General features: G+C 36.9%; 2 protein-coding genes across 4 annotated transcripts in view; both read right to left on the reverse strand.

The window, feature by feature from the left end:
- Nucleotides 1-350: 350 nt before the first annotated feature.
- Nucleotides 351-9,877, reverse strand: LOC113524420 (solute carrier family 35 member G2-like). 2 transcript variants are annotated; one of them, XM_053239581.1, is made up of 4 exons: nt 9,180-9,877; nt 4,486-5,315; nt 4,090-4,309; nt 351-738 (listed from the first exon to the last, which is right to left on the reverse strand). In XM_053239581.1, the coding sequence occupies exons 2-4, from the start codon at nt 5,304-5,306 to the stop codon at nt 544-546; spliced, it is 1,236 nt and encodes a 411-aa protein (XP_053095556.1). In that variant the 5' UTR covers nt 5,307-5,315; nt 9,180-9,877; the 3' UTR covers nt 351-543. The 2 variants fall into 2 exon arrangements, with proteins under 2 accessions (XP_053095556.1, XP_053095555.1); XM_053239580.1 differs by lacking the exon at nt 9,180-9,877 and adding an exon at nt 6,376-7,404.
- A 143-nt stretch (nt 9,878-10,020) lies between these two features.
- Nucleotides 10,021-13,424, reverse strand: part of ppp2r3a (protein phosphatase 2, regulatory subunit B'', alpha) — a 70,105-nt gene continuing 66,701 nt past the window's right edge. For both annotated transcript variants that reach the window (XM_053239578.1, XM_053239579.1), the window contains one exon: nt 10,021-13,289. In XM_053239578.1, the coding sequence (XP_053095553.1) occupies nt 13,193-13,289 (97 nt within the window). In that variant the 3' untranslated portion in view covers nt 10,021-13,192. The remainder of the gene's footprint in view (nt 13,290-13,424) is intronic.

Genomic DNA, 13,424 nt, shown 5'->3' on the forward strand with positions numbered 1-13,424 from the left:
TTTGCGTTGTAGCTTGATTATTATAATGCTAGTTTACTATAATGCTAGTTTACTATAATGCTAGTTTGTGTTGACTCCTTCCACAAATGTTAACGATTGCACGTTATTCCCTGTGAATGAGCTGTTGTTATAGAAACGATAACGTATCAGAACGAGCGCATTAATATAAACCTGCGCTACTGTCAGAGCTGCTGTTATAGAAAACTAATCTACAACATCCTTCTGACCAATCAGAGTGCAGAATTCAACAGCGCTGTGGTGTAATAGCTAATAGCATGAAGGCATGGGGCATTTCAAATTTGCATATCATGAATATTCATAGTTTACAAATGATTTCTATTCAGATTCTATTTAGATTTTTTCATTGCTTTTAATACTGGAAATCAATTGTTTGTTTATTACACACAATTCATCCATAACTCGTCCTGCAGGTAAAATAAAAAAAATAAAAGTTCGTTATATGAGGATAATTAATATTCTAATTTTATAAGGTCACATGACGCAGTAGAAATCATTACGCTCTCCATCTCTCAGTGCTCAGTCTTATTTTATGGACGAGTCGAGGATTTCTTCGTATTCGTCCGTCTCGCGCTTTCCACCACGGAGGACTTTGACGAGGCCGAGCGCAAGGACGCTGACGATGATGACGACGGCGCCGATGATGTCACAAGCAGAGGGGAGTATGCGCAGCACGAGCAGCTGCAGAATCATCGCCACCACGAGCTCCAGGTGCTGCACCTGAGCAACACACACAGAATCAACACCGTCGATTTAGTCTGTGATTTTAAATAAAAATAAAACATTAATAACATTTATATTTTATTATTACTATAGTTTAAAGTGATGAAATATTAGCTATGATAGCAAAGCTAGCGTTCCAACACATTTCTTTCATTAAAAACAATGTTAGCTATGAAGGAAGCCATTTTGAAGGAAGCCATTTTGTAAGATCATTCTAGCTTGATTACTATAATGCTAGTTTAATATAATGCTAGTTTACTATAATGCTAGTTTGTGTTGTAGCTTGATCACTATAATGCTAATTTACTATAATGCTAGTTTACTATAATGCTAGTTTGCATTGTAGCTTGATTACTATAATGCTAGTTTACTATAATGCTAGTTTACTATAATGCTAGTTTGCATTGTAGCTTGATTACTATAATGCTAGTTTACTATAATGCTAGTTTACTATAATGCTAGTTTACTATAATGCTAGTTTGCGTTGTAGCTTGATCACTATAATGCTAGTTTACTATAATGCTAGTTTACTATAATGCTAGTTTGTGTTGTAGCTTGATTACTATAATGCTAGTTTAATATAATGCTAGTTTGCGTTGTAGCTTGATTATTATAATGCTAGTTTAATATAATGCTAGTTTGTGTTGTAGCTTGATTACTATAATGCTAGTTTAATATAATGCTAGTTTGCTTTGTAGCTTGATTACTATAATGCAGGTTTACTATAATGCTAGTTTACTATAATGCTAGTTTAATATAATGCTAGTTTGTGTTGTAGCTTGATTACTATAATGCTAGTTTAATATAATGCTAGTTTGCTTTGTAGCTTGATTACTATAATGCAGGTTTACTATAATGCTAGTTTACTATAATGCTAGTTTAATATAATGCTAGTTTGTGTTGTAGCTTGATTACTATAATGCTAGTTTAATATAATGCTAGTTTGCTTTGTAGCTTGATTACTATAATGCAGGTTTACTATAATGCTAGTTTACTATAATGCTAGTTTGCATTGTAGCTTGATCACTATAATGCTAGTTTGCGTTGTATCTTGATTACTATAATGCTAGTTTAATATAATGCTAGTTTGTGTTGTAGCTTGATTATTATAATGCTAGTTTACTATAATGCTAGTTTGTGTTGTAGCTTGATCACTATAATGCTAGTTTACTATAATGCTAGTTTACTATAATGCTAGTTTGCATTGTAGCTTGATCACTATAATGCTAGTTTACTATAATGCTAGTTTGCGTTGTAGCTTGATTATTATAATGCTAGTTTACTATAATGCTAGTTTGTGTTGTAGCTTGATCACTATAATGCTAGTTTACTATAATGCTAGTGTACTATAATGCTAGTTTGCATTGTATCTTGATTACTATAATGCTAGTTTAATATAATGCTAGTTTGCTTTGTACCTTGATTACTATAATGCAGGTTTACTATAATGCTAGTTTACTATAATGCTAGTTTGCACTGTAGCTTGATCACTATAATGCTAGTTTGCATTGTATCTTGATTACTATAATGATAGTTTAATATAATGCTAGTTTGCATTGTAGCTTGATTATTATAATGCTAGTTTACTATAATGCTAGTTTGTGTTGTAGCTTGATCACTATAATGCTAGTTTACTATAATGCTAGTTTATATAATTCTATAGTTCTATAATGCTAGTTTGCATTGTAGCTTGATTACTATAATGCTAGTTTACTATAATGCTAGTTTGCGTTGTAGCTTGATTATTATAATGCTAGTTTACTATAATGCTAGTTTGTGTTGTAGCTTGATCACTATAATGCTAGTTTACTATAATGCTAGTGTACTATAATGCTAGTTTGCATTGTAGCTTGATTACTATAATGCTAGTTTAATATAATGCTAGTTTGCGTTGTAGCTTGATTATTATAATGCTAGTTTACTATAATGCTAGTTTACTATAATGCTAGTTTGCACTGTAGCTTGATCACTATAATGATAGTTTGCGTTGTATCTTGATTACTATAATGCTAGTTTAATATAATGCTAGTTTGCATTGTAGCTTGATTATTATAATGCTAGTTTACTATAATGCTAGTTTGTGTTGTAGCTTGATCACTATAATGCTAGTTTACTATAATGCTAGTTTACTATAATGCTAGTTTGCGTTGTAGCTTGATTACTATAATGCTAGTTTACTATAATGCTAGTTTGCGTTGTAGCTTGATTATTATAATGCTAGTTTACTATAATGCTAGTTTGTGTTGTAGCTTGATCACTATAATGCTAGTTTACTATAATGCTAGTGTACTATAATGCTAGTTTGTGTTGTAGCTTGATTACTATAATGCTAGTTTAATATAATGCTAGTTTGCGTTGTAGCTTGATTATTATAATGCTAGTTTACTATAATGCTAGTTTACTATAATGCTAGTTTGTGTTGTAGTTTGATCACTATAATGCTAGTTTACTATAATGCTAGTGTACTATAATGCTAGTTTGCATTGTAGCTTGATTACTATAATGCTAGTTTAATATAATGCTAGTTTGCGTTGTAGCTTGATTATTATAATGCTAGTTTACTATAATGCTAGTTTACTATAACGCTAGTTTGCATTGTAGCTTGATCACTATAATGCTAGTTTGCGTTGTAGCTAGATTAATATAATTCTTGTTTAATATAATACTAGTTTTCGTTGTAGCTTGATCACTATAATGCTAGTTTGCGTTGTAGCTAGATTAATATAATTCTAGTTTAATATAATACTAGTTTTTGTTGTAGCTAGATTAATATAATTCTTGTTTAATATAATACTAGTTTTCGTTGTAGCTTGATTACTATAATGCTAGTTTACTATAATGCTAGCTTGCATTGTAGACTGATTACTATAATGCAGGTTTACTATAATGCTAGATTACTATAATGCTAGTTTGTGTTGAAGCTTGATTATTATAATGCTAGTTAACTATGATGCTAGTTTACTATAAATGCAAGTTTGTTTGTTCACCAGTGAACTAACTGTAAAATATGGTAATTCTTGTTCTAGCCTGTTTACTATAACGCTAGTTTTTGTCTTAGCCAGTTTATTATATGCTAAATCTTGTTCTAGTTTGTTAGCTATAATGCTAATTCTTGTTCTAGCCTGTTTACTATAATGCTATTTTGTATTTTAGCCTTTCTACTATAAGGCTAGTTTAGGTCTTAGCCTGTTTGCTATAATGCTAGTTCTCGATCTAGCTTCTTTACTGTAACTCAAATTCATGATTAGCTTGTTTCTTCTAATGCTACCTTGTAGTTATTGCTAAGTCATGATTAGCCTATACATATACAGACTCGGTTAGAGTAGACGTGTATATAACGTGCGTTACCGTGCTGACTAGCGCGGGGTGGAGGCGTTGCAGGCCGTAATAAACCCCCAGAAATGCGACGGTGGAGCAGAAGCAGATGGATAAGAGGAAGATCCAGGTTTCTGCATCGTGTGGAATGACGGGTTCCTGCAGGAGGAACATGGAGCAGCAGGACCAGAGAGAACCCATCCATCCAAACGTAAACAATGCCGTCCACACGCTCACCTGCTGCTTCACACACCTGCGCAGGTGTACACACACTTTATATATCATATACTTTATCAATAGTTGAGTATTTCAGTAGTTTACTACTAAGACGTCAGCCAATTTATGGCTCCATCCCAAATTCTTTTATCCATGTGTAGTTAGTGTCGTAATGCTAATGCTAGTTTGTATGTTTATACTTTATTCACGAACCTGTACAAAATCATGGAGAGCGCCGCCATCACTCCGGCCAAAACCATCAGGACGTAACCAAACGCCTCCTTCCAGAACCCGAGCGGCTTTTCGTCACTAGCAAGGTTGGGGATTAGGATGAGGCCGAGCCCAAAGACGCTGCAGGAGACGGAGATGGTGTCCGTCGCACCAAGCCGCTCGTCAACGAGCAGGAAGGACAGGACGGCACTGAACACCGTCACGCTCGCTCGCCACACGATGGCGCCGTTAGCAGGAGGAACTAGTGCGAAGGAGGTGTAGGCACAGGAGATGGAGATGACGTTAAATATTCCATAGGAGAAGAGATGCAACCTGCAGCCTCGCGGCCCGAACGGCGCCTCCTTGTGGTACAGAACTACAGCGACGGACAGGACCTGGAGCACAGAGCGGACAAAGAGAAGCTCGAGCGATGGGACGCGGGATAAATCTGCAGCTAATCGTGTCAGGAGAGAGACACAGCCATGAGCTAGTGCGGCGACAAACAGCGCCGCCCACATCACGCGTGACGATAACACACTCGCCTCACTGAAGCTCTCCAGCTGACCTCTGACCCCTTTAGAAGCTCTGGATCTCGGTTCAGACCGAAGGTTAAACACTGTCCTGTGTGCTTTACTGTCACTCAGCTGCTTCCTGTCTGATGTCTCTGCCATAAAGGTGCCAAAATCCTCAAACGACGGCGCATCATCGTAGCTCTCATCTCCACGCTGGGGGAAATGCGAGCCGTATTTCACCGTCACCGCAGTCGGGTGGATCCTTGCGCTTTTCTTCGAGCCGAGCAGACGCTGCATCAGAGACTTGTCCATGTTTTTCCTCTGAAGAAGTGAGAAGAGATGTCCGTTATTTAGCCTGCTTTAAAATATACGCTAACCATATACTAGCTAGCTTGCCTTAGGTCACCAAGCTAGCTAAGCTAGTTCGCGTTCTAGCCTTATTGCAAATATAACGCGTTATTTACTTTAACATCGTCATCCGTTCCAATACTTTTGCTCGTTTAAAAATTGGGTGGTCTGATACCAAAAGTGTCATGTTCTAAGTTGTTTAACGCGTCTAGATGTAAATATCAGAAAATGAAAGCTGAAAATCTGATCTATCATCTCGTATTTATCTATTAATCTCAAACCCAAATGTCTTTAGTGTGTAGCGAAAACAAAATACTTTATGTAACAGCTCCTACAACGACGTATTAAATTTAGCTAGCTGGTTGGATTTATATCGCTAGCTATATAATAAAACATGAAATAAAACAACATATTAAGTGAAATACCATATTAAATAAGTAAATAAATTGATTATTAAATAAAATAAATAGCTAGCTCGGAAGTTAGCTACTATTACGCCATAAGATAAAATAAATAAAAAAAAACATTACATTAAATAAAGTATTAAGTAAAATAAAATAAAGTAATAAGACACAAAAAGACAATAACTACGGTAGCTTAATATTTATTGTCTAAAAATGTGTTGTTAACATTTAACACTGTTCAAAGAGTCAAATAAGCGTGTGTGTGTGTGTGTGTGTGTGTGGAGTTACTGTGAGCACCCTGAAGTTGATTATTTTCCTTAAATAATCCCTGTGAATGAGCTGTTACTATAGAAACCGTAACGTATTAGAGCGAGTGCATTAATATAAACCTGCGCTACTGTCAGAGCTGCTGTTCTAGAAAACTAATCAACACCTGACGACCAATCAGAGTGCAGAACTCAAGAGCAGTGAGGTGTAAACAAAAACAAAATCAAAAACAAGTATTAAACTCTTGTTACAGCTGCTCATAACGCAATCTTTTACTAAATTAACACAAAATTATTATTATTATTATTATTATTATTATTATTATTATTATTATTTAATCTGACTGTAATTAATTTACTCACCTCCTGTGTTTCTCCTACAAGAAATTCTCACACTTGCATCATGTCAGGTCGTTCCGTGTGTGCGAGTGTGTGTGTGAGTGTGTGTGTGTGTGTGAGTGTGTATGAGTGTGTGTGTGAGAGAGAGACTATGGAGTTGACTCACACGCGCACTGCTCTCTTTTGATGCTGCTACTCCGTGTGTGCCGGTTTCCCTGAACTCTGAGTTAAAGCTTACGCAGGAGAGGGAGGATCTGCGCATGTCACACACAAACACACACACACACACACACACACACACACACACACACCCTCTGACTCTCTATGTAATAATGATAATGACGTCACAGCAGTACCGATTGGTTCCTCCTCTCATCAGAACCCATTATGCTTTCTCTCTCTCTCTCTCTCTCTCTCTCTCTATCACACTTTTGCTTTTGTGCATTCATATTTAATGACATCACCATGACATTACTACACACACACACACACACACACACACACACACTGAAATATTTTAGACTAATTAATTTCTTCATTAATCAATTAATGGACATTGACTTGTTAAATACAACAGCACACGTTTTGTTTTCTTCTTCATCATCATCATCATCATTCTCTCCTACTTCTTCTTCTTCTTCCTCTTCATTCCCTTCTTCTTCATCTTCTTCTTCTTCTTCTGGACGTTTTGGGGAAACGGAACAAAAACCTGATCCAGTTCTTCTTCATCATCTTCATCATCTTTTTCCTTTTTTCCTTCTTCTTCTAATGGTTATTAAACCTGCTCTTCTCTCTCCCTTTACTAAAGCTTGTATTTGTAATTAACCAGGTTAATGACATCTGGTTATATCATAGTGTGTGTGTGTATGTGTGTGTGTGTGTGTGTGTTCGTGCTCTGACGTGGCACACTGGTGACGTAAACAGAGGACCTTCGTGACAAGGGCGCAGTTTTGTCACCATGGTAACCTTGATGGAGTGGAATGAAACCGTCACGGGGGAAAATCTTCCTGTCTGTGTCTGTCTGTATTTGTGTGTGTGTGTGTGTGTGTGTGTGTGTGTCTAAAGCCTCAGTAAACACACACTATTTGATAAGTGATATTTTCTTAATGTTACAGTCGCCTATGAATGACTCACACACACACACACACACACACACACACACACACACACACATTACTCACTGCTGCACAGGGACCATCACTAACACAATGAGTAGCTCCTTACACACACACACACACACACACAGAGAGAGATAAACTGCTTTTTATAGTGATAGTGGAGGTTAAGTAGGGAAGATTAATGAATTCTCAGTGCATCGTGATTCTCTTGAAGAGAACGGCTTGTGCACGATTGTTTTTAGGGAAAAATCTGTACTAAACATTTCTGATGAAAAAAAAAACATTATACGTATTTTTATGTTATATAATGTATAATATTATCATGATTTTATCTTAAACTTTAGTTTTTAATGTTAATTTATCCATAGTAATGTTTTATCGTTGCTGATATTTGGTTTGATTTTTCTTTATGTATTTATGAGCTAAATCAACGAATACCAGAATAGATATAAATTATTTTTTAATCAAACACAGGAAGGCCTTCCTACTCACTCTACAGAGTCCCAAAAGTCTCCTTATATAGAGGAAATTAACACTTTTTAGCAAAATGTCTTCCAAAAATATTTAGTTTATATTATATACTGTATATACAGTACTATTTTTTTTAATACAAACTTTGTTATAGATGTTTATTTTCTGGCTTCTACATTACTGATTCAGTACAAAACCATTTTAGATTCCTAACATTAGTTTTCCAGCACAAAATGAAACGTTACAGAAAAATGTTTGTATGTCAGTAAAGAAAGCAGCAGATTCCATAAGAGACACTTTTCAGATAAAAACATAATGAAGGCTGCTGGGTTTCGCTGCAGAAATAAGAAGCGAGTCGACAGTCAAAGTCTCCAGAAGAACTGTGGCTGCTTCTGCAAGATGCTCAGTAACACTTCCAGCTCATTTCCTTATAAAACTGCACACACTGCACCTCAGATACTGCTTTATTTATTTAAAGCGAAGGATCGTCACATTAAATACTGACTTTGTTTCATTTATTACTGTTTACTGCTCTTTACAGTATTTTTTTAAATGTAGAAACATTTAATTTCATTATTTTTGAAGGCGTCTTTGCACAGAACTGTATATATTTTCAGATAGCCTTCAAGAACGTCTTTGACAAAAGAAGAAGGTATTGAGATCATGGCGATGGAGATGCGTAACACCAGATGGCAATCATGTAGAGGACGTTTGTAAATAAAGTTACATTTTGATAAAAAGGGTTAATCTCCCCTGTGTATGGAGACTTTTCAGACATACTGTATAAATGCTCACTTCTTGGTGTATAAAGTAACAGTGTTAGAGACTCTATATGACCAAGAGAACACCATCTGAGATTCAGCCACTGAAAAAGTCTCTAAGTGCTCATCATTATGCAGCAGTGACTGCAGCACCTCATTAATGTGACCCTGCTAATTAACAGCCCACCTCTCTATCACACACACACACACACACACACACACACACACACACACACACACAGTGAGTGGGTAGTTTAGTGTGAACTCTTTACTGATCCCAGCTTGACTTCCTGAGACAAGGCCTACGCCCTCGGAGCTGGTTAAATAAATAAATATAAGTTATGTGTTTGTGTTTGTTTGTGTGTGTGTGTGTGTGTGTGTTAAAGAGAGAGAGACTGAGACCAGAGGAACGAGCTAATTTATAATCACGACAATGAAGGCTGTGAACCATGTTTCTCACACTGAGACACACACGTACCTGCCCACTGATCCACCAGTCCAAGAGTCTCACAGTCTCAGATGAGACGCTCGAATGGCGTCAGACTTCAGGATAAACTCTTTAAGGCCATCAGACCAGCCCATGCGAGGCTTCATGGCTTTGTGTGGAAGCTCTCGTCTCCTAAAAGTGAGGTCACAGCTTCAAATCTGCTCTTGAACCTCAGGGCTGCTTCTGAATAATAAAAACAGCATGAATTCAACCTTAAACATAACTTAAGTATAGCTCACAGAAGTGAATTTATTACTGTTTAATGTATACTGTGTTTATGCTACACTATAGTAAAGTGTATGACGTCACAAAATCATTCACATTATAGTAAAGTCACCACATTAAACCCAATCACCTACTCGCCATGCGGTTGCACTCTGTGTCCACCAGAGGGCGCTGCAGTGTCTAGCTTAATCTGCAGTTCTCTTCCAGGATTTATTAATCTCAGATTTATTTTAATTCTGGACACTAAACTCGGAACTACTCGGCATTTTACCAGCTTTATGATCGTTAATATTTATATCTGAGACTCTCTGAGGTAGGAAACACACACAAACATGCCATATTGCTGCTAAAAAAAATAACTATGTAAAATAAATTATGATTTAAGATTGGACGTAGTTATAGATTATCTTAAAATGTAGCTCACAATCATATGTCGTTAACTTGATCCTGATTATTAGCATAGCTTAACTACAGATCTTACGTGCTTAAATATAGGTAGCGTAAATGTTTATTAGCTTAAATGTAACAACTTCACAACAACGTAAACGCTGTTATACAACATACACACAACCTCTGTAATTACATTTCAGTAAAAAAAAACAACAACAGCTTTTAAAACTTTATTTTCAAAAGAAAAAAAAGGGGAAAAAAAAGTCATGCGAACACATGAGGCCTCTCCGAGCGAAACCTCGTCAAGTCTGAAAGCAAGACAAAAAAAAATACACATGGAAATATATTTAGATTGATTTATATATAGCTATATATATATGATGATATAAAACTCAAAATAAAGTTGCACACTAACAGGTTGATGTTAAACAGCTCGTGTTAATCAGCTGCACAGGATGGGGGTTTTGCATAGATCATTAACGTGAAGTAACGGCGTAAAACACTACAGCAGGTTTAATCGCGCCGCTCCTGATGACTGAGCCGGGAAAGTTCCAGGAAAACCGATTGTTGTCGAACGCCGAATTCATCACACAGGTCATCATAGAAACACTGCGGTTCAAGATCTGTCCGTTTCTCAGCGTTTAAAACTCCGCCTCCACCACGCAGTGGCAGAGACTAACGCCAAAAAAATAATAATAATACAATAAAATAAAATACAGAGGCATTTACAGCGGTTGTTAGAAAACACACTGTGGCTATGGTACACACACACACACTCTTACAAACACACACACACGCACTCACACACACACACACACACAGAAACACTTATATAAATTATATATATTATATATTACACTAATTACATAAAACAGTGTACAGTTAGAGAGTGTGTTACAGTCAGAGTTAGCGGCAGTGCTAATCCAACACACACACACACACACACACACTTTAATGATTTAAGATGATGGCATGAGTCTACCAAGAGTAAAGTGGACAAGGTTGTAGTATAGAGGGCAGAACAGCACCCCCTCATGGTGCACAGACATTACTACACATCAAAATGCTAGTTGCTAACCCAAACGTTAGCAACTAAATACAAATAGCAACCACTAACCACTAGGTGCTAGCTAAACCAAACACTAGCGGTTAACTCGCATGCTAATACGTAAGCAAAGTTTGGCTAATTGGGGAAGGAGAGAAGTCCCTGTATGAGTTCGTTGTTTAAAAGGCGGCCATATTGAAGCCAGACTGAGCAATGTCACAAAGCTTTCTAGAAGTTTCTATTAAACTTTTAAAGATTGTCCTGTTTTAGTTCCCACGTTTGTAAAATTGTGAATATGGAAATGTTTAGTGAAGTTTGAATTTCAGTTTGTAGTCAAGTTACAAAAAAGAAGAAGAAGAATAAGAAGAAGAAATAAAATACTAAATAACATTGAGTCTCCACCACATTTTTCATTTGAACATGCAATACCTGAAGTGGCCACTAGGAGCAGCGCACTACATCACCATTACTGCTTCAGCACTCAGTATTAATGTGCAATATTTACTGTGCATCATTTCACTCACACGAAAGCACATTCTAATAAACCGTTCCAGCTTTACGCTAACTCTGCGGCGTCAAATCTCACGACTACGCTCGGATCATTTTGACCTTTTTTTTTGGCTTGCTTTGCATTTTGCGTAATTAGACACAACATACCACTTTTCACGTAAATTTAGTCACAATAATACACTACACAGAGCAAGCACCTATTTATGCTACCGGTCATGTTAATATTGCCTAGCTAGCTAACTGGCTAACTGTCTACCAGCAACTTTATTTGTTCGTTGCTAGCTAGCTTTTGCTTGGTGTGTCCATATCTCCCAGTTGCTTAGTAACAGCGTTCTCATGACTTTCTCCACTTTAACCGTGTTTAAATTCTTTGGAAATACTAGCATTTATGCTAGTGACCTAAATTTCCAACAATTTATAAGTTTATAAATTGCAACATGATCAAAATATTAAATGAACCAACTGTAGTCGAGCCTTTACTCAATCATATACCAACACATCCGAGAGAAACTTGGACGTTCCTGACGATTCTCTGTCTTTTCTCGCCGTTACTGTTTTTTATGTTACCTACTTTAAAAAAAAGGTTATGTTCTAGCTAGTGTATATATTTTGTAGTTGCCTAGCAACAGTGCTGTCATGACTTAAACCACTCAAACGTTGAGTGTATCTTGTTTAAATTTGCGCCAGTCGCCTATTTTTTCCAGCAGCTCAGTGCTGCAACGTAACGTTAACGTTTTTCAACATGGAGGAGCCGATCGTAGTCATACCGAGTCTTTTCTCGCAATTTTACCAACACATCTGAGAGAAATGTCGACGTTCCTGACTATTCTGTCTAGTTTCCACCGTCACTGTTTCCTTACTTTATCTATAAACGTCTATGTTCTAGCTAGCTTATGCTTGGTGTGTATATTTCTCAGTTGCTTAGCAACAGTGTTATCTTGTCTTTTAGCACTCAAATGTCGAGTGAAATGCTGTGTTCAAATTCTCCAACTAGCTAGCTTTGCTAGTTGACTTGCTAAGAGTTTACGAGTTGGGATGTGATGTTGTACATTTAAAAAATACGAAATAAAACAATTGTAGTTGTACGGAGCATTTTCTAAAGGTTTTACCACCACATCTGAGAGAAATGTTGACGTTCTGGATGATTGTCACATTTCTGCTGTCACCGTGTCTTTCGTTAGCTAGCTAGCGTATCCCAGTTGCCTAGCAACAGTGTTTTCACAGCTGTAACTGCCTGCATTATTGTGTTTGACATTTTGTACAAGGCACAAATTCACAATATTAATGTGAACATGTGAAGAATTTGTGTTGCTAAGTCAAATTTACGTAGCAGATAGCTTTATGTAACTTTGCTGGTTAGCCATTTGGACTGAAATCACTTTCCGATTTACGATTTCTTTTCTTCTTCCTGTCCAAGCAGTGCTGAGTATAAACGTATAATACGTGAGATTTTGACAACCACAGCGTTCCCTTCAAGCCAGAACCCTAATAAAGTGTCCTAAAGCATCTGTCCCATGTCTTATAATGTAATAATAATAATAATTTTTTTTTACATTTTTATTTAATTTTTTTTTTTTCAAATAAGGTGAGGGATGGAACCAGCCGACTGTTTTATTCGGATCACGAGGAGTGAAGTTTGTTTGTGATAATGGTTAAGACATACTGAACACGAAGCCTTGGTGGGAGTTTACGCTCTCTCGCTCTCTCTCTCATACACACACACACAGACACACACACACACACACATACACACACACACACACACACACACACAGAGTCCGTTTCTGCACTGTAGAAAAGTGTGTATTTCCTCTGTGAGCGAGCTTCAAGTCGATCATGGAGACAGATCGGAGATCACCAGTTTGTCCATTTTGTTTCCGATGTCAGACGTAACAGGAAGCTCCTCACACTCGTAGTCATCCTCAAAAGACCTGCAACAACACACACACACACACACACACACACACACACACACACACACACACACACCGTTAACTAAACAGTGCATGTAAAACATCTCTAATCCAAATGCTAACAGACAACCACAAAGTCAGACTGCTAACTAA

Source organism: Pangasianodon hypophthalmus, chromosome 14 (assembly GCF_027358585.1).
Source record: "Pangasianodon hypophthalmus isolate fPanHyp1 chromosome 14, fPanHyp1.pri, whole genome shotgun sequence".
Lineage (NCBI taxonomy): Eukaryota > Metazoa > Chordata > Actinopteri > Siluriformes > Pangasiidae > Pangasianodon > Pangasianodon hypophthalmus.

Coding starts and splice junctions, on each gene's coding strand:
- LOC113524420 (XM_053239581.1), bottom strand. CDS start 5,306: ATGGACAAGTCTCTGATGCAGCGTCTGCTCGGCTCGAAGAAAAGCGCA. Junction 4,310..4,485: donor CTCTCCATGATTTTGTACAG/GTTCGTGAATAA, acceptor ACACCTGCGCAG/GTGTGTGAAGCAGCAGGTGA. Junction 739..4,089: donor ACCCCGCGCTAGTCAGCACG/GTAACGCACGTT, acceptor TGTGTTGCTCAG/GTGCAGCACCTGGAGCTCGT.